Raw genomic sequence first — 23,000 nt, forward strand, 5'->3', positions numbered from 1 at the left:
CCTCACAGTCCTCACCTTCTGCCGGATCTGGCCGGACGTGGAGACCTTACGGATGAGTTTTTGCGGGGAGCCGGGCTCTTGCTCCGGCTCGCTGTCCGACGACTCTTCGGCCGCCACTGGAGAGGCAGCGGCAGTGGCCCCGGCCTGGGGCTGCGAGGCGCCCGCCGCCGCCATGCTGCACCGTGAGGAGCAGGGCGGGCAGCACCACCTAGCGCCGCCAGCGCCGCCGTGCAAGCCGGCTGCACCAAGGGGAGGAGGGAAAGAGGCCTCCGCCGCGGCCATTGCGGAGGCCGCCCTCTGGTGGGTCGACTCGGCGTTGTCCTGAGACTTCCGCAGGCCCCAAGTGCATAGAAGCGAGCAGAGGAAAGACTGGAGATGCGATCCCACCAGCCTTTACCTCTCAGGGTTATTAGTTCAACCACACACACACGGCGGATTAAGAATGCGTGCGCACGCCCACCCGGCGTAAACCTCTTTCATGGTTGATGCATTTAGTTTTGACGGTGTTAGAATATGCCGTATATACAGTGAACATGAAAACACACGCATCTGAATCGGGGGTGGAAGATTATAATGCCCCGCATTTTTTCACTTCAACCTTTATAGCCCCTTTCTATTATAAATTATACTCATATTCTGAAACTCAATTCAAGTTGAAAACCAACATTAAAAACCAGCACGGGAAAGGGAATAAACTTGTTCTGTTGTTCTTTTTTTCTAATTACAATGTTTTGTTTTTCACCCAGGGGAGTATTAGAAACGCAGTTCTTGTACTTGCAATCTGCCACCTCAGAATTGTATTATTCTGAATTCAAGTATAGAACATGCCATGGGCCACATCCATTTTCACTGCACTGTGTAGACATAGCTATTATAATTGGCCTCTGAAAAATAGACATACTCAAGACCCAACACCGTACCCTCTGTGCATACTCTCCATTCATGACTTTGATGTAGGGTCTCAATTTGAGACTCTCAAGTCTATTATAACATAAAACTGAAAAAGCAGGCAGTTACGATTATCACATCCAATGAACCAATGAATGTTTGTTTTGCAGTGTATACAACCATTAAGCATGGTGCATGTAAGAAGTACCTTCTGTGTAGGAATTTAGCAAAGTACATGGCTTTTCTCATACAGCAGGAAAAGGCACTTCACATGACAGAAATGGTTGTAGTATGTCCACACCATGAATACCACGACTTCTGAATAGAAGACATGAACACGTAAACAATTTCAGCTCCCCAATGTACATGAACCTGCATGTTAACAGGTGCCTGTCTCCCCTTCAAACTTAAAAACTGGAACGTGGTGGCTTGTGCTAGGACAGGGGTCCTAATTTGGCCCGCATGGCTGTTTTCCCAAACCATGCCCAATCACCTCGCACCTGACATCATATGAGGTATGGGGAAGGTACCGAAGCGGCTCCAAAGGAACAATCAAGAGCTGAAAGTGAGTTGTTCCTATACTTGGAGCAAGACACTCCTGTTGTGCCTTGCTTCAGAAGAGGGAAGTGTTTCCAGAGAAACCGCTGCTACAATTGAGGTTTTCAGCTAGGGAGACCAGTGTGATATTTATAATAGGATCATAGGAAGCTGCCTAATACTGAGTCACACCATAGGTCCATCCAACTCAGTATCGTCTACATTGACTGGCAGTGGCTGTCCAGGATTCCAAACTCCGTATATTCCCAGCCCTACCTGGAGATACCAGGAATGAACCTGGGACCTTCTGCACGCAAAGCAGATGCTCCACCACTGAGCTACGGCAGCTCAGCAGATATAAAAACTGAAGTGTTGTGTTGATTTTGACAAAGATTTTCACGCAATTTGTGTGCTATACAAAGCAATTCATACACATGCACAATCCATCTTCATGGATTTTATAGATCAGACTTGTGAGGCACTGAATATATGATATATACAATATGTCTCCTAAAGCCTCCATTACCGTTTGCTTCTAAATAAATCCAATCTGATAAGGCTTTGATAAAAACAAGTCATGTAATGCAGGACTGCCTTTTGTTACGTACTACTGGCTTATTTGTTTTGTTTGGAGTCAGAAAGTATTTAATAAAATGATGACCATTCACTTCCATGCTCCAGGATGGACCAGTACAAAGAAGCATTCTATGTGGATATGCTAAAATTTTCCTCAACAGATAATCTAACTGGGCCAATGCAATCTCACCCAGATCACACATCTGATTTTGGAACAGATATTGGAAGTATCTTGCAAGTGACCTGCCCACACGTATCTAGAAACGTCCACTGCTATCAGTTGTTGTCAGAGCTGTTTCTATGAAAGCCATGTGTAACTACAAATAACATGCATCTGTGTTTCTTCCAGATCAGGCATTCAGCCAACCATTGTTTGAACTCCAAACTGTGCTCTGCCTGCCTACATTAACTGTAATCCATGAAGCAGATCATAAATTAGGCTCTGCATTTCCAAAAGACCTGAAATTGCAGCCATCATAATCAAAAGAAATGTTGACTGAGTGAATGCTGGTAAAGGCTAACCCTCTCCCAGAGTCATTGCCTCTAGAAATTTCTGTCCAATAAAGCCAAGTGATGAGGAGAAAAGCACTAGCTTTAGCATTATAAAACAATAAAAAGCTGTCAGAGTATACTGTATCATTTTTTATGTTTTAAGCTAACTTTAGTCTGTTGTGGCTTAATGTGGTCTTAATCTGAGCTGTAAACTTTTTATGTTGTCTCAAAGTTTTATGCTATGCTTTCTTCCTTATTGTTGATTTTAATTACTGTGTATTGTCTTATTTGTAAGCCATCCAGATAATGTTTATTAATAGGCAGCCATATATATCCAATAAATAATTAAAAAATTCAAACTGGCGTTTTTATCTATTTGTATTGTATTTTTATTTTTATTGTTTTAATTACTGTTGTAAGCCATCTTTTTCATTAAAAAACAAATGCTGGGACACGGGTAGCATTGCAGAGGTTAGTTTCATTTCGATGAAAGAACATAGGACTCTTAGGCTGAGATCCTGAGTTGTCCTACACAGAAGGGGCTTCAATCCAATTGTAGGGGAAGAGAAGCTGATTTTCACCTGTTCCTTCTTTCCCATACATGGGGAATGCAGGGCATTGCAGGGGGAAAGGGGAACTGGAAAGAATTGTCCCCCATCTGCTTGCAGGAGTATCTTGTGAGGGAAGTTTCAAGTCATAGCGTCTTTCTAGTATTTGCTTTACAAATATGCAAGCAGTGCAGCCCGGAAGTGAACATGCACACATTCAGCAGGCACCAGGTCACCAAACAGCAACTTGTGCATTTCCTTCCCCCATGACTGCATTTCCCCATCTAGGTAACTTGTTAGAAACCCTTAGTCTGCCCATTCAAACTACCTACTGCTGTTTCTTAAATGTTACACACACTAGTGTAGAGCATTCGTCTGATTTCATTCTTGTAGCTGAATTTCCCATTCAGGAAATATTTATTAATTATTTTATTGGGCATAACAAAGGATTCAATCCTAACCCTTTTAATATAAACAAATCTAATATTAAACTTACAGGGCAATATTCAAGCCATATTCACAGGAGATTCATTTAAGTCAAAACCTGGCTTCTTTGCACATTATTATTAATACTATCATTTATTTATTTATTTATTTAAAATATTTATACCCCGCCCTTTCTCAAAAGACTCAGGGCGGCTTACAATTAAAACATAATTAGACTAAAACCCAAAACAATTAAATCAAACAAGAATACAAATAAACAGTTAAAAGTACATTAAATCCTAAATAGATTAAAAAATGATAAACATTATTAATTAAAAGCCCGTCTAAACAAAACAGTCTTCAACTGGGTACTATCATCATCATATTTATTACCTGCCCGTAACCCAAAGGTCGCAGGATGGGTTTTGGCAATTTTAAAATACAACATTAAAAACAATTTAAAAACAATCTAAAATCCCAAATAGGGGGGATCCTAAAAATACATGTCTCACATGTCAAAGGCCAGGGTAAAGAGGTGCATCTTCAGCATTCACCTAAAACTGTACAGCAAAGTTGCCAGACGTGCCTCGGTGGGGAGGGAGCTCTACAACTTAGGGGTTGCCACAGAGAAAGCCCTCTCCTGGGCCATCACCTCCCAAGCTTCCAAAGGTGGCCTCCTCTGCTGATCAGCGACCAACAGAATCTGTAGAGAAGGAGGTGGTTTTTCAGATATTTGGCACCTCAGTTGTTTAGGGCTTTAAACACTATCATCATCATCATCATCATCATCTTTATTTATACCCCGCCCTTTTTCCAAACTGAAACTCAAGGTGGCTTCCAGATAAAAGTAAGTACATATCATTAAGAACATAAACATATAAAACATATAAACATATAAAAATCAGCATTAAAACAGAATTAAACTATTAAGTTGTTAAAACCAATTAGACATACACTTAAAATACTGCAACCCAGTTTAAGAGCATACAAGTAAAACAATAACATACAGCACCCTCTTCAATCACTACCCTTAAAGCCTTCAGTTCCAAAGGCCTGCCAGAAGAGAAAAATCTTGAGCTGTCGGCGGAAGGACTGCACAGAGGAGGCCATTCTTGCCTCCCTAGGGAGGGAGTTCCAGAGCCTAGGGGCAGCCACCGAAAAGGCCCTATCTCGTGTCCCCACCAGTTGCACTTGTGGTGTTGGGATTGCGAGAAGGGCCTCTCTTGAAGATCTCAGGGCCCGGGCAGGTTCATATAGGGAGATACGGTCTGACAGATAGCCTGGACCTAAGCTGTATAGGTCATTCCGACTTGGATGCTATAGTTGATACAGGCTCAGTGGATGTAACTTTGGCTCCTGCCTGTCCAATAATAATGGATTCTTTTCAACTTGTACAACCCGAGGATGTGGACAGGATCCTTGGAGAGGTGAGGTCTACCACATGTCTGCTAGACCCTTGCCCTTCCTGGCTTATTAAAAGTGCCAGAGGGGGCCTGGCCAAGTGGGTGAAGGGAGTGGTCCATGCCTCCCTACAACAAGGCACAGTTCCAATGTGCCTAAAGGAGGCGGTTGTAAGGCCTTTGCTGAAAAAGCCCTCCCTGGACCCCTCTATTATGGATGATTATCGGCCAGTGTCCAATATTCCATTTCTGGGCAAGGTAATAGAGCATGTGGAGGCATCCCAGCTCCAGGGATTCCTGGATGAAATGGATTATCTGGACCCATTTCAGTCTGGTTTCAGGCCTGGTTATGGGACGGAGATGGCTTTGGTCGCCTTGGTGGATGACCTACGCAGAGAACTGAACAGGGGGAGTGTGTCCCTGTTGGTTCTGTTGGACCTCTCAGCGGCTTTCGATACCATCGACCATGGTATCCTTCTGGGTCGCCTTGCCGGGATGAACACTAGCATGAGCACCTTAAATTGGGCCCAGAAACAAACTGGCAATCAATGCAGCTGTTTTTAAATGGGTTATACGAGATTTAAAGGGAACCCCAGCCAGTAATCTGGCTGCTGCATTTTGGACCGACTGAAATTTCCAAGTCATCTTCAAGGGCAGCCCCACATGTTCCAATACAATGCCCATGGTCTATGCAAATATGTGCTTGCCACCTATATACATTACATTTTTAAATGAATACATGCAAAATGTAAATGATGAAGCAGTTACGAGTACTTCCTTATAAGTGGAATGGTATCAAGCCCTTACTTTTTAAAAGTTAAGCAAACAAAATAGTATTGAGCTGGAAGAAAATCTGTAACAATGTAGGTAGGATGCCCACCTCCCAGCCTCCCATATACTTCAGGGCCACAGAGTTCTTATGCAAAGCTGTTTTTTTCATTTTCTAAACAAAATAACTGAATTTGCTCTTCACATTATATCTAAGATATTCATAGTGAGGCAACAGGTTCAAATAAAAACCAGCACCATCATCTCAAGTATTGTGTTTCTTTATTCTAAAAAAAAAAGACCATTGTTAACTGACATTAAATATATGTATATCTTGCCATTTAATTACTTCCCTCTGTGTTTGCCATTAGACACAAATTTTGTGACTTCTCTATTCTCCTTGTCTGTCACTCATCCTTTGGAGAGCCCGCCTTATCGTCCTCATTCTCATCTTTCAGCTGCTGACGAGCAAACTCCTCAAACATGAGGTCATCTTGGTCCCTATGAAAAGATAAATGCTCCTTTCAAAACTGAATTTTTCTTAGTAATTTGTTACTTCTACATTTTGCATCTCTCTTTTTCTCTGGAACCTTTAAACACACAAAATTTGTTTTTAATCCATTTTCACAAAACGCACAAAATACATTTTAACATCTCTTGCAGTATTTATTTGTTTAAACTTTGAAGACTGCCCGTCATCCTATAAGATTCCAGGGCAGAATATAAATAACAGAATCAAATCCAACAGCACAAATATTAAATTAAAACTAAATTTAGAAACATAATATCTAATAATAAAACAATTAAACCATACAACCATTGAGCAGCCATAAGAAAACCATGTCAAAGCTTACACACCTCCCCCAAACACCTGTGTGGAAAGGTATTTCTTAAGTATGTGTGAAGAGGAAGAAAGATGCATCTCTAGAGGAAGGGATTTTCACAAGCAGGATGCCACTAGAGAGAAGGCCCTGCTACACATTACCACAACAGGCCATACCCATTGGAGGACAAGAAGGGCCTCCCCTGCAGACTACAAAGCCCAGTTGGCAGACACAGGGAGAGGTGCTCCTTCAAGTGTTTGGGTCCTAAGACATTCAGGGCTTTTGTGCCACTGCTAAGAGTGATGTAGGACAAATGTAGAAAAGATAGGTTTTACATTCTCATTACAGACCAAGTCATTTATTTATGGAGCCCAAGGTGACACACATAGGGATGCCAAGGCAGTCTCCTACGCAGGCATTTATGAGGATTAAAACCATGTACTACAACTCCCAACATTCCTGATCATTGCTATGCTGGCTGGGCCTAATCGGAGTTGGAGTCCAACTCCAACAACAGCTGGAAGGCCACAGGTTTTCCATCCTTGGCTTAGTTTTAGCTAGGTTCCTGCATCTGGTGTGCACAACAACCCATTACCTGGGGCTTAGGCAGGAGTTTAATGGGCTATAATACCACAGAACTAAATCCAATTATGATCACTGGGGCAATTCAAGACTAAAAATTCTATTAATATTTTCCAGTATCTAGGTTCCTCTAGGTTCTGTGGAGTATATTCCAAGGAACACTATGGATATGCAGACTTTTACAGCCTGGTCCTATACAACATTATGTGTCTATAGACCTACTGGCTCCAAAGGTCTTGGGTATGCCTAACTGCATGACTGAGCTATTAGATTGATTTTATACATGCTTACTTGGGAGTAAGTCCCACTAACAAGTAACACGTATAGCATCCAGCTGCATAATATCTAACGGCACCTCTTAAGATAAATAGCTACAGACATTTCACTCTGCCATATAAATCAAACAGAGGTAATTTCTAAGTTTTTGGATGCCTTATAACACAGAAAGCTTTGAACTGAATCCAACTGAGAAACAGAATCAGTCTCACTGTCTCCATTCCACAACATTACTAAAGTTGATTTATGAATATGTTCTTTAATGAGTAAACATCCCAGGCAAAATATGGGTAGAAATATAATGATACAATCCTTACCTTTCCTTTCCTGTAATCATTGGTGTACATTGAAAAGAAAAGTAGAATAAAGGCATTTTCTCAATTTTGATTCCTGAAAGCATTTGACAGATATTTTAAAGTCCATTTGAAAGAGGAAAATCACAGAATCTTAAGTTACAATGCCCTACAGGTACAACTATGCAACAAATATGCGTTCAACACATGACCTGACAAGTAAGTCAGTGACCAATGGTCCTCAGGTCATGCATAAAGCTTGGAAGGAAGAGATAGCAGTCTGTGTCCTGGGGTGAAAGGAGAATAGATAAGGAAGGAAGTGAAACAATCATAATTAAGAATAGGCAGACCTGTAGCCAGAGGAGGTTTTTAACTATCTTCAATAGAATTTCACTGAATCTCAAATTTATAGCAAGCATGCAGTGGTCTAAAGCTTGCCCAGCAGCACTTGTTGCATCAATATATTATTTACAGTCTTATTAGGGCAATACCTTTATTAGGCCACCAAAATGTTAACAGAATACTTTTTTAGTTTAAACCATGCCGAACTCATTCCATGTGTCATGTGTAATTTGAAGTAGCTGCTAAGACCTCAAGCGTATTGTTATATTATACTTTGAACATTCCATTATCTTTTTAGCAGCAGGGAGTATTATTATGTCCATTGTACAGATGGAAACTGAAATCTAATTGACTTGTCCAAGGTCATACAAAGGTTGGTACTAACTATGGAAGGTAATTCTAGCAGGAAACATGAGAAAAGGCAGGGATTCCAAAGAAATATCTAAAGTTTAATTTTTAAATTCACATGTTCTGCCATGCAATTAGAGAGTCAACTTTTCTTTTAATTATTAAGCTGTTGCAAGCATAAACATGAGAACATGCACACCCATAAGACTGGGGTGGGATTGGGAAAGTTAAAATATTATTTACCTTCTAAAGGTCCTTTTATATGTATGACAAGCAACACCTGCTAATTGTTTCTTCTACACACCTATTAAAAGGTAAGTCCAACTGAGCTCAATGGGACTTACTTCTATGTAGACCTGCACAGGATTGTGCTGCTAAGAGCCCAAGAACTTGTATTGGGGAATACGAATGGAGAACCATCTAATATTCCTTCTTTATGTTCATCTGAAAACATCCCTTCCTCCAACTTCCAAGGGATGTGGCAGACCGGTGTGATTAATCCCCCTTACTTACGACAGAGGAGGAATCATCTTCTAGGTTTCCAAATAACTTAAAAGGATATCATCAGAATGTTACACACAACAACAGGAAAGCAACAGAAGCAATAGCATCCTACTCACCTGTTGTGCTTACCTCCTCTTGCTTGGGGTGCATGAGCCGGAAGGGAAGTTCCATAGCCACCTCACTGAGGAGAAAGGAAAGGAAATAGGGAGTACATGACATCTACAAATCCAAGCAATCCAACCCCCATCCACCCAGCTATCTGATCCATCCAATTATTAACCAGACCTAAATCTATAATCCTCCACCAGTATTTGGAAATTTAGCAAAGTGTTTCCTTGAAAGGCAGAGGAGCCCTGGAAGGCCTTCAAAATTATTTGTTTGTTTGCTTGTTTATTTAGTAGATTTTTACCCTAGCTTTCAATCAAATTATTCCTAAAGTGGCTGTTAATGCTATTTTTATTATGATGCTATTTTTACTGCTTGTTTTTAATATTTGTTGCAAAGCATGGGTGATAGTCAACTAAGTCTTAGTCCACCTTTTCATGAGAAAAATCAAGGCTACTTTCAAGTAGACCCACTGAAATTAATTAACCTAAGGTAGTCATACCTATTAACTTCAATGGGTCTAGTCTATGTAGCAGTAGCAATGAAAACCATAGTCCAATGAAAAAAATAGTCCCAGACTATGGTCTGAAGGCACATGAGGCCAGCACCCTGCTAGTTGTGGTCAGCGCCTGGATGGGAGACCGCCTGGGAACCATATGTAAGCCGCCTTGGGTTTCAATCATGAACAGAAAGGTGGGGTATAAATGTAATAAATAAATAAATTTATTTGAAAGTTGCCTTGATTTTTATCATAACGGTGGGATATAAATGCATAACTAACTAACTAACAACAGTAGAATACAAATACAGTAGTTAATGACCAATGCTGGTTCCAGGTACTATTCTTGTTCAGTGGAATAGCATTTCTGTCGAGATATGACAGGCACCCACTATCTGCACTTTCTGGAAACAGTTGCAACAGTGGAGGCTGGTCCACTAGGGCCCCCATCAGCCTGAGTCTCCTTACTGACAACCAGTTCTGGGCATGGCACTGCCTGTCAGCTTCCTCTGTCCCAGGGTTGCCCTTGCAGAACTCAGCGGAGAGTAGACTGGGGATGAAACTAGAATGATTTAGCTCTGCCTTCATTTGCTCTGGCTCCATCAATAATTGGCTCTGGCTCCATCTATTGATGGCAGGCCCAGCGCCAGCGGGTGGCCAAGTTGGGCACTGGCCAAGGGCCCCTGCAGCTGGCTGGGGGCCCCTGTGGCTGGGAGGGTGAAGCTCTCACTCTACAATCTCTACCAGCATTGAGTCGTGGATTGCAACCAGACAGTGGTGCAGGGCACGGAGCAGAAGCTCCACTCTCCCAGGTGGCATCACCCCTGCCCACATGCATAGCTGGTGTGGGCTTGAAGGTGCTCAGTTGCTCCACCACTTGTGTCATCGCATGCCTGCCATCAACCAAGATGGCGGCAGGGGCAGGGATGTTGCTACATCAGAGCACATGTCTGCTATCACGCAAGATAGCGAGGGGGTGTTAACACCCCAACACCATCTTGAGTTATGGCAAGCATGCACACTGACACAGTGGCACAAGAGATAGCACATGTGGGTGTATTAAAGTGTGCGCATGCACACTCAGGGGGCCTCACAGCAGTCAGGTGCCCAAGGGCTTGCTGCAGTCTGGTGCTGGCTCTGAATGATGGTCTCCCTGCCTTCCGCCCTACCAGTCTCAGATTGCACTAGCCACTACTAAGTTGCACATTTTTGTTCCCAGCTGGATGAATGGGTCACTGAAATTATTTATTTATTTAACTTGTATGCCACTTTATATTTTTTAAAAAATCTCAAAGTGGTTTACATTTCAACAAAAATCAATATAAATTCTACATTCAATACAGTTGCTAATACTCAGAATCCACATTTCAAGTAACGTAATTGAGCAATAAATCTCTAAACAATGTACATAAAATGAAAACAAAGTGAATCATATCCAAAAAAAGAATATAACAATTATAAAATATATCTAAAAATTCACATGAATATTATTTAAAAAGCACGCTCACATCTAATAATGCCAATCAGGAATTCAAAGATATATATATATCCTGTTAGTTGTCTTGCTTGGAATGGGTATCTACTTTGTATTTTGTTGTTGCTGTTAAAAACATGGAAAACAGCAGATATATTTTAACCTTAGCTGTTTTTATTGTATCTTTTACATCACCTTAAGGGTCTGTGCAAGGCAATTTAAACAAATGTTCTACCTTGACTGTCACTTTCCATTTTCTATACTGTCTGTTCCCACTGAACAACACTGGAGCTGCAGTTTTGTTTTATTACCCAAGAAACCTCCACTACAAACCATGTACCACTTAGAATGAAAATGATTAATCAGTTGTTTAAAATAAATAAATAAACTGTCTGGGGAGGGGTGGGCAGGGAAGGGGAACACACATGAAACCCCCCACTCCAAAAACACTGGAAGTCAATGAGTTGGAAACTACACCTGGATGCTCAATAAAAAATGAGTGAACAAAGGATGGCAATTCAGAGAAAAGGCGTAGTGTGGAAGCACTCTAACAAAAAAAAGAGGGTGTGATGGGGTCCAGGCAGAGCTTGGAAAATTACTTTTTTTGAACAACAACTCACATCAGCCCCAGCCAGCATGGCCACTGGATTAGGTTCAGGGCCAGTTCTAAAGGGCGGCCAGGTGGAGCACTGGCCCGAGGGCCCCTGGAGCTACAGAGGCCCCTCCGCTTGCCGGACAGGAGCTTCTGAGCCGCCCGCCATCCCCCCAGATCACCTACCTTTCTCTCCGCTGTTTTTTGTGGTTTGTCATCAATCAAGATGGCAGCCAAGGTTTCCCTAAGGGGCTGAAGCCTCTGCTGCCATCTTGGCTGATGGCACGCAAGCATGCTACACGCGCGCATTGCTGCCATCAACCAAGATGGCGGTATAGCTTCAGCCCCTTAGAGAAACCTCAGCTGCCATCTTGAGTGATAGCAAACCTGTGCACACAGTGCACACAGCCACAAAAAACAGCAGAGAGAAAGGTAGGTGAAGTTGGGGATGGCAGGTGGCTCGGAAGCTCCTGTTTGGCGAGCCGCGGCTGCTTCAATCGCGGAAGAGGAGCAGAGGGGCCCAGGGCAGGCTGGTGTCCAAGGGCCCCGGCATGCCTGGGACTGGCCCTGATTAGGCTGATGGGAGTTGCAGTTCAAAAAAGTAACTTTTCCAAGCTCTGGACCATCCAGGCAGCAGCTGTTCACTCCTCTGTGGAGAAACACACCTCATACTTTGAGAATATTGGGGTCCATGATAGAAGCTTCAAATTTATAGTTACTAAGCTAAAGGAAAAAGAGAAGGTACATTTTCAGATAAGCCTGAAAATATAATGGGATATTGCAAAGGTGCGGGGAACTGAAACAGAGAAAAACTTACAGATTTACCTGGAAGTAAAATCTCCTAGCAGGCTAAGGTATAAACGTACACAAAGTCAAAGCTTACAATATTCTGTAGCAAATATTCCCAAGCTGGTCAGCACACTTCATACCTTCTTCATACAAAATCATTCAACCTTGCTTTGTAGCATTCACACACTCTCTCATTCCAAGAACCCACATTTCCCAAGTATACCTCCTTGATCTGGCTTGGCAGCATATCCTTACTTCTAAGGAAGAACATTCACACAAATATTCACCATCCAACTTGATACTAAATACTAAATACAGAAACAATTATTTAGAACTGGCCATACAATCTTACTTCTCCCCCCCCACTCATCTTTGGGTCACATCCATGCCATGCATTTAAAATACTTATACCACTTTAACAGCTATGGCTTCCCTTAGAGAATCCTGGGAACTGTAGTTTGTTAAGGTTCTCCTAACAACTCTCACCACCCTGCAGTTCCCAAGATTCTTTTGAGAAAGCTGTTACTATTAAAGTGGTTTAAGAGTGCTTTAAATGTATGGTGTAGATACAAAACAGAGGAAAAGACGGACGTACCCACTACAAAAACTTGTAACTATAGGATCCTGAAAACCCCATTGCTCTTACCCTGAGACAGTGAGCTTCACCTTTATCTTGTAAGCAACCAGGATCCCCAGAACTGTCTTGTCTATTCCGTCTTTGATACTATTGGGCATAAAAATAATAGGCTCATGATGTGCAACTACAGCATTTACTGGCAAAGAGCAAGGTGGATCTGCCTGGTACAGTTACCCTGATTGGTTAACTTATTCCCAAATCCGATACGTCAGTTGATATTCTTCCATATCTAAAAATTAATTCTATAAGAAAGCCCCAAGACAAGACCAATCCTGGCATAAAGTCAGCTAAGCATATAGAACACTTCTACATTTATTGCTTAACGCAATAAAAGGAGATATGCTAGTATAATATCCTTCTATGATCATAGTTAGCTGATATCCATCCATATTGGACTCACATGGTACTGGAAGCCAAGTTAGTGTCTTCATCTTTTAACTTCCCATCCAGCGCAATGCCCCGCTTCACTCGATTGTTTGCTAGCAAAGGCAGAATTGTCATTGTCTTTGAGAGGATGCAGTTTGGCTGTACCTTTTCCCTGGAACATATGTGGCAGGGGAAGACAGAATGCAAATTTAGGTCCAATCTGGCATAGAAAAATGTATGGTCAGAATTCATCCTTCCAAATTCATCAGGATCCCAGGTTTGTTTGATTTATTTATTTATTTATTAAATTTACATCTCCCCCTTTGTCTCAAAAAGAGCCCAGGGGAACAGAGCAAGTGCCCAATGAGACAAAGCTTTTGAGGCCACTGTTGAAGGTGGGGAGAGGGATACCTTTTAGCAGAAAGAAGCAAAACCTTACATCTGCCAGAGATGAATCAGGAAACACCACAATATATAACTGTGGCTTTCTATGTCCTAAAGAGGTAAGTGGGTACAGGTAATGTAACACGGGACAAACTGACAGGGCAGATTAGGATGAAGTTGTTGCACTCACTTTGCCTCTTCCAGAGCTACCGTCTTGGTGTAGAAATCACTGGAGTACAGTACCACATTGGCAACTTGTTCCACTAAGGAGCGAATGAGATGAAAAATTATCAACACAGAAAATTGGTAGAGCATCCTTCAGTTCTTCTAACTTGCAGGGAAAAGGAAAGCCAATGGGGTCTAGGCTGTTTCCCAGCATTTTTGCTGCATAATTTGTCCCTTCTGTTTGTGCCTTTGTCTCCCCTGTCACTCTCTGTCTGTGATATCATATACAAAAATTATGGACTGACAGTAATTTTGCTTTAGCCAAAGGTTGGAAGTAATTAGCTACCAGTAACGAATTACATGTAATTCATTTTTGAGGAACAAGTGGGTAATTCCTTTACATTTTGGTTGTAATAGAACTAGGAGTAATTTTATTACTTTTGCGGAGTAATTGTAATGTTTCCAGCATTACTTTTGGGCATTACTTGGGGGGGGAGCAGGGGAAGTCTGCTCCTCTGATTTGTGGATGAAAATCATGTGCCTCAAACTGGGCTTCTGTGCAGTGTCGCTCTTCCATCATGCTCTGTGGGTGTGTAGGAGGCAACGAGGGAGGAGGGGGAGAGTGAGACAGGGTGGAGTGGAGAACACAATTGTTTAAAAAAAACAATGGTGGTGGTGAAGAATGGAGTGGAGGAAAAACGAGCCGGAGAGGAAGAACATGGATAAAGGAGGAGAAGGAGGCAGCAGCAGAATGGAGACAAAGAACTGAAAGCTGACGTGTGTGTGCGTGCGCGCGCGTGCGTGTAAAAAGATCTGGGTAGTGGTGCATGTGTAAAAAGATCTGGGTAGTGGCTTCTGCTTCCCTCCCCACGTTCCTTACCAGCAGAGAGACCACCATTGCTATCTCAATGATAAAAAGAATTATTCTACTACTTTTGTATGTGTGTGTTTATTTTAATGTTTAATGTTGTTTTAGGCTACTTAGATGTGCAGCAGCCAAGACCAGCACCTTGTAGGTGTTTTTTTAAAAAAGTAAATTGTAGTGATTACTTTTGAGAAAAGGCAAAGTAAAAGTAATCAGTTACTTTCAGAGCAATCGTAATTGTAACGGTAAATAGTACTTTGGGGGGGGGATGTAATTGTAACTGTAATTTATTACTTTTTTAAAGTAATCTTCCAAGCTCTGGCTTTGGCAGAGTGCAGGGTAGCATGCTTCTAAAGCAATAACAATGGCAGCGCTTGTAAATCTGAGGGGAGATCCTGTCACACTGAAAACACAGGAAACAGATCCACATTATACATTTAAAGAACATCCAATGCACATTTGAAACACATGACTCCCCTCCCCCCCAAATTATGGGAACTGTATTTTGTTAAGGGTGCTTGCAATTTGTAGCTCTGTGAGGGGAAAACCACCGTTCCCAGGATTGGGGGGCGGTGGGGGGTAGTCATGTGCATTAGATGCGCATTAAATGTGCTTTAAATGTATGGTGTGGATCTGCTCAGGTTTGGTTATGCCCGCCTCTCCATCACTGCCCTTTATTACACTATGCTTCTGCTTTCCTACTGCCTGATGGTGTAAACATCTCACAGTATTATGGAAAAAATTAACATCATACCTGACACACTGATCTTCTTAACCACTTTTTCAGTATTGTTGATCACAGTCACCATGACAGGGATTGGCTCACCATGGTAAAAGACCTGAAACAATTGGACAAACATAGCAGGAGGGTTCATCTGGTCTACATAAGTCAACTTTATCTTTTACACATTTGCATGTTCAGCATTTGCAGGCAAGAGCAAAGGCCTTGGGCCTCATCCATAGCTCCTGAAAGTCAACAGAAGGCGTTACTAATCAGCAATTCTCCCAGTAACAACTGTTGTTGCATATTGTCTCAAAGCTCTTGAGCCATGAGAGGAGAGGAGAAATAAAATGCACGCTTTGTAACTAGAGCAGTAAATGTCAAATGCAGGACCAGCTCACCTCTTTGCTTAGGCATGCCTTCAAGTGCAAAGGATTCTTTGACAGGAAAAAGTGCCAGCTGCTCTCTGCATGAGGCTGGGGCCCTGGCACTTCTGGGGCATATTGGACTTTGCGGATCAGCAGGCGCGCAGAGTTCCTAGGGAATAGAAAATGGGTTTGTTCCTATGCTGAACTGGGGTGGTGGTGGTGAGCAGCTGTGGAAACAGTAAGGCCAAGCTGTGAAGTAGGGATGGAAGAGGCCGCACTGAGGAAAGTGGCAGAAGGTAGTTATTGCTACTGTGAGTCATCTGTGGTAACAGCAATAGGATGTAGGGAGTGGTACGTAGTGGAGGCTTGTGGCTCCAATGTCAGTGGGGCAGTGAATCTGCTCCAGATTTTAGTCTGAACTTTCAAAGAGATGTCCAAGGTGCTGAAAGCCTCCTTGAAAGTTCGGACAAGAGATGTACTAGAATTCTGCCCAATTCGGATTTGGTACCTAATTTCCCATTAATTCGCTTATTTGCTATCACTTCAGATTGGACTTTTATGTAGTGATTTTCCGTGATTATTGATATTTCCTTTAATTTATTGACATTTCCTGTCAAAATATCGATATTAATAGAAATATTTTTGCCAAGGGGGAAAATGGATCAGTGAAAGCAGCAGCTAGCAGACAAAGAATGAACTTGAACAGATACCAGCCTGTTAGGTTGATGGATTGCTTTTGAATCAGCCTGGCCAACGGATCCCATCCCTAGTTCAGACTAAAACCTGGAGTGGATTCACTGTCCCACTGACATCAAAGCCACCAGCCTCCACTGGTGGAACACAAAGTAAACAGCGGTTCCTCTTCTCCCCCTACCCAGAGCTGTAGAGTACATTGTTAATGAAATATAGTTGAATAAGGAACTATTTCATCTTTTCGCATTGTCTATCAAACACAATGTTACCTCTTGAGAACCCTCTCTTCTTCATTTTCTGTCGAGAAAGCTTTAACCTCAAAATCCACCCCGCAGCACTGCAGGAAAAAGATGGGGTGAGAAGCAGACGGAATAATAGGTTATTGTTGTTGCACTTGGGTGTATTTAGCATCTGCATGCAGAAGAACAAATCCAGTAGTCAAAGTAAGAGCCAAGCTACACATTACATTAGCTATGTAGCTGTGCCTCTAAGTGCAGTTTAAAAAAACAACAACAACAATTACCTATGTGGGAATCCCAGTCCAGATTGGGAGTGTAGCATGCAGGGGCGGGAAGGAAGGCTTTAACCCTTTGCCCCCATTAGGGTCCCAGTCCATATCAGGGGGCCCACACCTTCAATATGCATAAGAAAAAAGCTTCCTCTGAAACTACCATGTGTCAGCAGGAGACCTACCAGTGGGCCTTCTTAAATGGAAAGCGATGGAATGTATAAAAAGATGGGTGTGTTCACCTGACCTTTATCATCTTGCACTCCACCTGAGTCCTCTGCATGTCACAGAGTACTCTCACTTGATCTCTCACTTTGCAGGGCCTGAGAAGATGAGAAGCAGATCTCTCTTTTTCTCTCACTCTGCCTGCCCCAGCCTTCCCTGGTAGAACACAGTGCAAAGTGAGAGCATTATATCTTCCTACCAGAGTTCTCTACAACAGGTAGAGAACTACAACTTTCTCTACAACTGTAAGCCCAAAGTTCAAAATGAGAATGTATGCCAGCTTTCACACAATATGGTCATCTTCAGGATTGCCTGCAATATTTTGTAAGATAGTGTTTCCAAAGTTATTGGCTTATTTGCTCATAGTTTCTAATTCTATGGGACCAGCTGCGTGGCCACACTAACATCTACTTTGAAAACAGTTCCCCTGTAACCAAGGTCCACTAGAGGGCATCATGTCATATCCTCAGCAGTGACAGAACGTTGTTGTTTGCGTTAGCTTGTGTCCTTGCATCCTTCTCAAAGAAGCAGATGCTAATCCTTGGATTTTACTTTTGTAGACTGCTTTCGTCGGAAAGATATTCCATCTCATTCCCGCAGTTCTCACCTTCCCGACATCCTGGGGAGCTGGCTGCAAGCAGACTGAGCAAGGCAGATAGTCTGGAAACTGTAAGGACAAGGATGACAAAAGACACTGGCTACAGGTCAGGCAGCCTAAGTGCACATCAAGTCATCAGATGCTACAGAGGTTTAGCAGGGATGGCTATGTTCTGCTTCCACTGCTGGAGGCAGTGTGCCTCTGAATGGCACTTGTTGGGAATCACAAGTGGGGAGAGTGCTGTTGAGCTCAGGTCCTGCTTGAGGGCTTCCCATAGGCATCTGGTCAGCCGCTGAGAGAACACGATGCTGGACTAGATAGAGCTTTGGCCTGGTCCAGCAAGACTCTTATGTTCCTAAGGTGCTGCAAAACAGACTATCCAAGGGAATGCAAGAGACTCAGCTGATAGCCAAGCCTTCCTCACAACACTCTCCAGAGGGCCTCACTCACTCAAATAATTTCTCCAGATGCATTTTAAAACTTAGATGTTATTCTTATTCTGTATTCGCGCTTGTCCCAGTCCAATGCTATTAGACACATAACAGACAGAGCGTAGCTTTACTGCGATGATGGTGGTGGTGGCAGCCTTTTGTATAAGGGGCGCATCTGTGGCAAGGGGAATAGTTACCCTCCTGTTTGCCAAGATAGTGGCTCAAGACGCCTCTATAATCCGAGGACACATATTGCAAAAGCTCACCTCCTGTATTCTGCTGCTAGATATGAAGCAGCTTGAAGAATGCTACTTGGAAAACATTGAATGTATAGAGACACCCACACTGCAAGCCCACTTTCTAAGCACCTCCTATCAAATTGTCATGTCCAGAACAGAATTTAAAGAAGGAACAATGCAGAATACTTACAGTTAACAGAAAGGGATATGCATTTCCCCCCAGCTTATTGATTAGACATTCCTGCAAGTTGGAGAGTGGTCTTTGTTTTTCTAGTGATGGGAATACCTGGACCCTACAAAAATATAGGTCTTTCCGGAAAGTCAGGCCCATAATATCAATATCTTCTTGCCCATACCGAAAAGCACAAGTGAGTGTCACATACACTGGGAAGAACATACACAGAATGTTATAAATACTTTGCACAACCAAAGAATCCTGGGAACTGCAGCTTGCAAAGGGTGCTGAGAGACATTACTAGAGCCCTATTCCCCTAACAGAGCTACAATTCTCAGAATGGTTTAAAAGTCAATGCCTCTTCTCAGGGAACTCTGGGAATTGAAGGTCTGTGAGGGGAGCAGATGTTCACAGACTTCTTGTGTCACCCTTGAGTGCTCCTGCTCATTCCTGATGGGCAAATGCTTGCTTGACCTCACTTTGGGACCTCACTGTCCAGCTCCACAGATTCCTTGTCATTAGCTTTCCTGTTTGGTGTGTATTATAGAAGTCCATTATAAAACACTATTATTTATAAAGCAGAGCTGCAGTTTGAAGTAATCCAGAGAGTTGGAATTCAGTATAATCACTACATCAAGGGCCCTGACTAATTTTTTTTTCTGTGACATCTCTGTATTCCTAACACCTGGAAACTAGATGAAACCAGCTGATTCAAGCTAAATGTAAATGTACTGCTTCAAGTCAATTCCGACTTATGGCAACCCTATGAATAGGATTTTCATGAGGCTGAGAGGCAGTGACTGGCCCAAGGTCACCCAGTGAGCTTCATGGCTATGTGGGGATTCGAACCCTGGTCTCCCAGGTCGTAGTCCAACATCTTAACCACTACACCACACTGGCTCTCTGATTCAAGCTACACCCTGGCAAAACATCTTGTCAGAAAATATGGAGAAGAGGGACTTCTGTAATTGTTAGTGTTCAGCTTTTCTAGACATGTAGGTTGACAGCTTTTGTGTACGTCCCTCTGTCCATCTTTGCACCTGATTTTCAGGTGGCAGCAATAGTGAGGAGTACATTTCACCAGGCTGCAAATTTTTCTTTCTGCTAGACCTGGCTAAACTAATCTACGCTTTCTGTAATCTCACTGTTGGATTAGAATATAGTAAATTGTCTGGGTTTGGCCTTGAAGACTGTTCAGAAGCTCCAGCTGGGACAGATTTTAGAAGGGGTGGATCTCTGTGCGACTATTACATGAGTGTTTTAACATCTGTACTGGCTCCCTATTGTCATTTCACTTACTTAAATTACACATTGAAGTGTGAACAGATCCTTAAATTACACAGTGAGGTATGAACAGATCAATAACTGTTCTACCATATAGCCGAGCTTCAACAAATATTCTTTCAGTTTGCATCTAGAATCAGACAGAAAACTGTATAAATTGGACATTTTGAAGCATTTAGCATTAATCACAATAGAAATAACATTTGGGACCAGAGGAATGATAGATCTGCAGAATTCTTATACTCCTCTGAAAACGTGACTCATGACCAGCAGATGCCCTTTTGATGGGTGGGATTAATTTGTACAAACCTAGAGACATTCTAACTTTAAATCAGGATATTAATACTTTAAGCAGTTATCTCTAAAACACCAGTTAAGCCATCTGACCTTTTTTCTCCTTGACAATATCAGGATCCACCAATATCACACCATCTATAGTAAAAAAAAAAAAGAGCAGAAATGAACCACTCTGGGACACTGGATATTCCAACTGGATAAAGCAGTGTAAAGAAAAAAATTGCAACCAAGCTTGACTCACCTACTGGTTCCACACCACCTACATGGTCAATGAAATCTCGCTGACCTATGTAGATCGTAACCTGGAAGAGGGAGGAAATTATTGGACAAGGTAAATTTCTTAATTCAACTTAAGGACATGATATAGTTGTAGCCAATATCAAGGGGAAAGGTGCGCTTTTGAGCCAGACGTGAAATGGAAATGGACTGCCTTCAAGTCAATCCCGACTTATGGCAACCCTATGAATAGGATTTTCATGGTAAGAGGTATTCAGAGTGGGTTTATCATTGCCTCCCTCTGAGGCTAGTCCTCCCCAGCTGGCTAGGGCCTGCTCAGCTTGCCACAGCTGCACAAGCCAGCCCCTTCCTTGTCCGACTCAAAAGTGTAATGAACTAAGGTATCCGGATGCAAAGGAGGTCAGGAAGAGTCAAGTAGGAAAAGTTTTGACAGGAGCAGCTTGCCATGCTGTGAAAAGCTGCACCTTGTCAAATTCTCTCACCTAGAGCAAAACAGCAAGAACTGTACAGGACTTCTCTGCAGAATCTGCTTACCTTTGCATTAGACCTCCTTAAAAGACAATATTTTGCATTTATAGTACCCCAGAGCCAGTGTGGCCTAGTGGTTAGAGCAGCCTTTCCCAACCAGTGTGCCTCCAGATGTTGTTGGACCACAACTCCCATCAGCCTCAGCCAGCATTGCCAATGGCTGACGCTGATGGGAGTTGTGGTCCAACAACATCTGGAGGCACACCGGTTGGGAAAGGCTGGGTTAGAGTGTTGGACTACGACCTGGGACACCAGGGTTCGAATCCCCACACAGCAATGAAACTCACTGGGTGAGCTTGGGCCAGTCACTGCCTCAGATGAAGGCAATGGTAAACCACCTCTGAATACCGCTTACCATGAAAACCCTATTCATAGGGTCGCCATAAGTCAGAATTGACTTGAAGGCAGTCCATTTCCATTTTCCACCGCCCAATAGGATTTGTTTATATCTGGCAAACCAACAGTAGCTAGTTGAGTAGATTAGCTGGAGTGAATTTTACTCACCTTTTAAGATCATGCAATGCATGTATGCTTGCATTTGGAAGCACATCAGATTTTAAAATTTAATAGTAGTGAGAGTGATTTTCATTGGGACTGCAGCAAGGGGAGTTTAACCCTTCCCTCCTCAGCTGCAGTCCCAATAAAAATGCTTCCTGTGCTCCAATTAGTCTCATTCATTCATTCAAATGCAATGCTCACACCACTTATAATAAAAACAATTCATACAAATTCATACAAATTATTGCTATAATAATTATGATAATAAAAATACATAAAACAATATTTTTATTGTTAATACATCAACACTGAATAAGGTTTCCTTAAAACTAGATAAAAATGAAATAAAAAGAAAATGCAACTCTACATCACAAATACAACTGTGCAGTGTACAAAGCAAAACATTAAGACTCAGGGTCCAGAAACATAGGAAGCTGCCTTATACTGGGTCAGACCAGTAGTGCACCTAGTTCAGTACTGCCTACCCTGACTGGCAGCCACTCTTCAGGGTTTCAGGCAGGGGTCTCTCCAGATTGAACCTGGAACCTTCTACATGCAAAGCAGATGCTCTATCCCTCAGCTACAGCCCTTCTCCTAAAGCTTGGGTAAATATACACATTTTAATGCACTGTTGAAAGGTCACTACTGTCTCCACCTCAAGAATGACTTGAGCGAGGGCATTTCAAAGGATGGGGACTAGCACTGAGAAGGCACATGTCCATGTTGTCATCAGCTGATACCCTGCTGAGGAGGACTAGTAGAGCCTCTCTGGAAGATCTTAAAGATTGGCTTGATCTGGCCTTAGGAGGAAAAAAAAGTCTCCATTGGTGCTAATAGGTTCTTCCCCCCTCCGCCCCCCCCGGCCAAAAATAGCTAATAGCAGCGTAGGGTGGTGGTGTAATTTTGATCAAGATCATAGCTGGGGAATATAAGATCTCCCCTTCCTGCACACTCTGAATGAAAGTCCCTCCCCTGCCTACTTTTTTGGTTTTAATCCCTGGCAGGCTTTCAAGCTTAGCATCACATGTAGTTTGGCTGACAAAAGGAGGCACTTATATATCAGAAGATTGTCACTAAAACAACTGATGCGCTGGTTCCAGTCTATACCAATTGCTGCACTAAGTACACTTACAGCTTTGTCATGGGAGATCTTCCTGTAGATAACATGACATTTAGCAGGCATGACACTCTTCACAGAAATTTCAGAAACAGAGACCACCTTTGGAGTGTCAGGACGTCTCATCCTTACAGTTATGTGACCTGGTGAGAATGAAGGTTTCTTACATCAAGGGATCATTAGACCAACAACAGGCAGATAGAAGACAAGCTGTGGGAAATTTGAAAACATTTCTGTTGAAATCTGATGAAAATAATAGGAACTTGGGTGAAGCATCCAACAGTGGCCTATTAAGTTTCAGAGCAAATGGTACTTAGAGCAGGAATGACTGACCTTTTTTGACCCAAGAGCCACATTCACATTTAGTCAACTGTCTGGGGGCTATATGCCAATGGTGGACA

General features: G+C 42.5%; 2 protein-coding genes across 4 annotated transcripts in view; both read right to left on the reverse strand.

Moving 5' to 3' along the window:
• The window catches only part of DGKD (diacylglycerol kinase delta), a 126,634-nt gene extending 126,258 nt beyond the window's left edge, over positions 1 to 376 (reverse strand). For all 3 annotated transcript variants that reach the window (XM_061636440.1, XM_061636439.1, XM_061636438.1), the window contains exon 1: positions 16 to 376. In XM_061636440.1, coding sequence (XP_061492424.1) covers positions 16 to 282 — 267 coding nt within the window. In that variant the 5' untranslated portion in view covers positions 283 to 376. The remainder of the gene's footprint in view (positions 1 to 15) is intronic.
• Positions 377 to 6,042: 5,666 nt separating this feature from the next.
• SAG (S-antigen visual arrestin) lies at positions 6,043 to 22,725 on the reverse strand. The gene is made up of 15 exons (XM_061637707.1): positions 22,615 to 22,725; positions 20,461 to 20,521; positions 20,310 to 20,354; positions 18,654 to 18,847; positions 17,803 to 17,862; positions 16,732 to 16,799; positions 15,803 to 15,938; positions 15,435 to 15,519; positions 13,841 to 13,913; positions 13,301 to 13,438; positions 12,910 to 12,987; positions 12,300 to 12,323; positions 8,921 to 8,985; positions 7,635 to 7,644; positions 6,043 to 6,136 (listed from the first exon to the last, which is right to left on the reverse strand). Exons 1-15 carry the CDS (start codon positions 22,723 to 22,725, stop codon positions 6,043 to 6,045), a joined length of 1,242 nt encoding a protein of 413 aa, XP_061493691.1.
• Between the last annotated feature and the right edge of the window lie 275 nt (positions 22,726 to 23,000).

Source organism: Rhineura floridana, chromosome 7, assembly GCF_030035675.1.
Source record: "Rhineura floridana isolate rRhiFlo1 chromosome 7, rRhiFlo1.hap2, whole genome shotgun sequence".
Lineage (NCBI taxonomy): Eukaryota > Metazoa > Chordata > Lepidosauria > Squamata > Rhineuridae > Rhineura > Rhineura floridana.

Excerpts from the sequence above, each read along its gene's own strand:
- SAG (XM_061637707.1), bottom strand. The coding sequence starts at position 22,725 with ATGAGACGTCCTGACACTCCAAAGGTGGTCTCTGTTTCTGAAATTTCT. Across the intron at positions 16,800-17,802 it reads CTCCCCAGGATGTCGGGAAG|TGCTGCGGGGTGGATTTTGA; the intron begins GTGAGAACTGCG and ends TTTTTCCTGCAG. Across the intron at positions 8,986-12,299 it reads CTAGGAGATTTTACTTCCAG|TGAGGTGGCTATGGAACTTC; the intron begins GTAAATCTGTAA and ends CTTTCTCCTCAG.